We start from the raw sequence: 1,221 nt of genomic DNA on the forward strand, positions 1-1,221 counted from the left end.
ATGTTGTGTGGCAAGGCACATGAGTGCTTTTAAATGGTTGGATAGAATGTATGTCCTGCCCTTTCCTTCATATTAGCTTATCTCTGTCACAGAACTCACCCAAATTGAGGATTGCTTCTTTTCTGGTATGATGATACCCTGGTTTCTAATCTCTCCTTTATTTCCACTGTTGAGGGACAGAATGTACAAATCCCAGGTCTGGTTACAGAGGGGGAACTAGAGGAAGAGGACTGCTTTTACCATTAATTCTTTGGTGCAATTGTGGAACAGGTTGTCCAGGAAGCGCTGGACAAAGCCAGGGAAGGCCGCACCTGCATTGTGATCGCGCACCGCCTGTCCACCATCCAGAACGCAGACGTGATCGTGGTGATTCAGAACGGCAAGGTCAAGGAGCAGGGCACCCACCAGCAGCTGCTGGCGCAGAAGGGCATCTATTTCTCAATGGTCAGTGTGCAGGCTGGAGCAAAGCGCTCATGAACTGTGACCATGTAAGATGTTAAATATTTTTAATGTTTGTATTCATATATGGCATTTAATCAAAGTCAAAAGAAAAACATTTACTGGAGCAGCCAGTTATCTATTTCCTGCCACAATGGAAAGCATTTAGTCTGGTTTAGAGTCTTCAGAGACTTTGTAAGTAAAAAAAAAAAAAAAAAAACAACAACAACAACAACAAAAATACAGCAGAGCAGTGGTGGCATACACCTTTGATCCCAGCACTTGGGAGGCAGAGGCAGGTGGATTTCTGAGTTTGAGGCCAGCCTGGTCTACAGAGTGAGTTCCAGGACAGCCAGGGCTATACAGAGAAACCCTGTCTCGAAAAACAAAACAAACAACAACAACAAAAACCCCCCAAAACAAGATACAGCATAAAATTGAGAGTAATGGTTTAAACTGCACTATAAAATTTATAAAAGAGTTAAAAGTAAATGTTTGATAATATATACTTTTATTTATACTTTCTCATTTGTAACTATAACTGATTTTCTTGCTTAACAAATTATGTATGTATGAAAAATTACTGAAATGTTTGTATAAAGTATATATATAGTAAAACTGAACATTCATGTTTTGGGGTTATTTTGCTCAAAATGTACACAAAATTATATATTCTACCAACTGGAATATTGTACATAATTTTAGCCTTTAAAAAATAGTCTGTTATTAGGGGATTCACTCTATGGGTAAAGCACCCAATGATACACAGACATGAGTACTGAG

At 39.0% G+C, this 1,221-nt stretch overlaps 1 protein-coding gene across 1 annotated transcript in view; it reads left to right on the top strand.

The window, feature by feature from the left end:
• LOC116097616 (ATP-dependent translocase ABCB1) overlaps positions 1-623 on the top strand; it is a 180,388-nt gene extending 179,765 nt beyond the window's left edge. The window contains exon 30 of the mRNA XM_031380285.1: positions 263-623. Coding sequence (XP_031236145.1) covers positions 263-477 — 215 coding nt within the window. The 3' untranslated portion in view covers positions 478-623. The remainder of the gene's footprint in view (positions 1-262) is intronic.
• Positions 624-1,221: the final 598 nt, after the last annotated feature.

Source organism: Mastomys coucha, unplaced genomic scaffold (assembly GCF_008632895.1).
Source record: "Mastomys coucha isolate ucsf_1 unplaced genomic scaffold, UCSF_Mcou_1 pScaffold19, whole genome shotgun sequence".
NCBI lineage: Eukaryota > Metazoa > Chordata > Mammalia > Rodentia > Muridae > Mastomys > Mastomys coucha.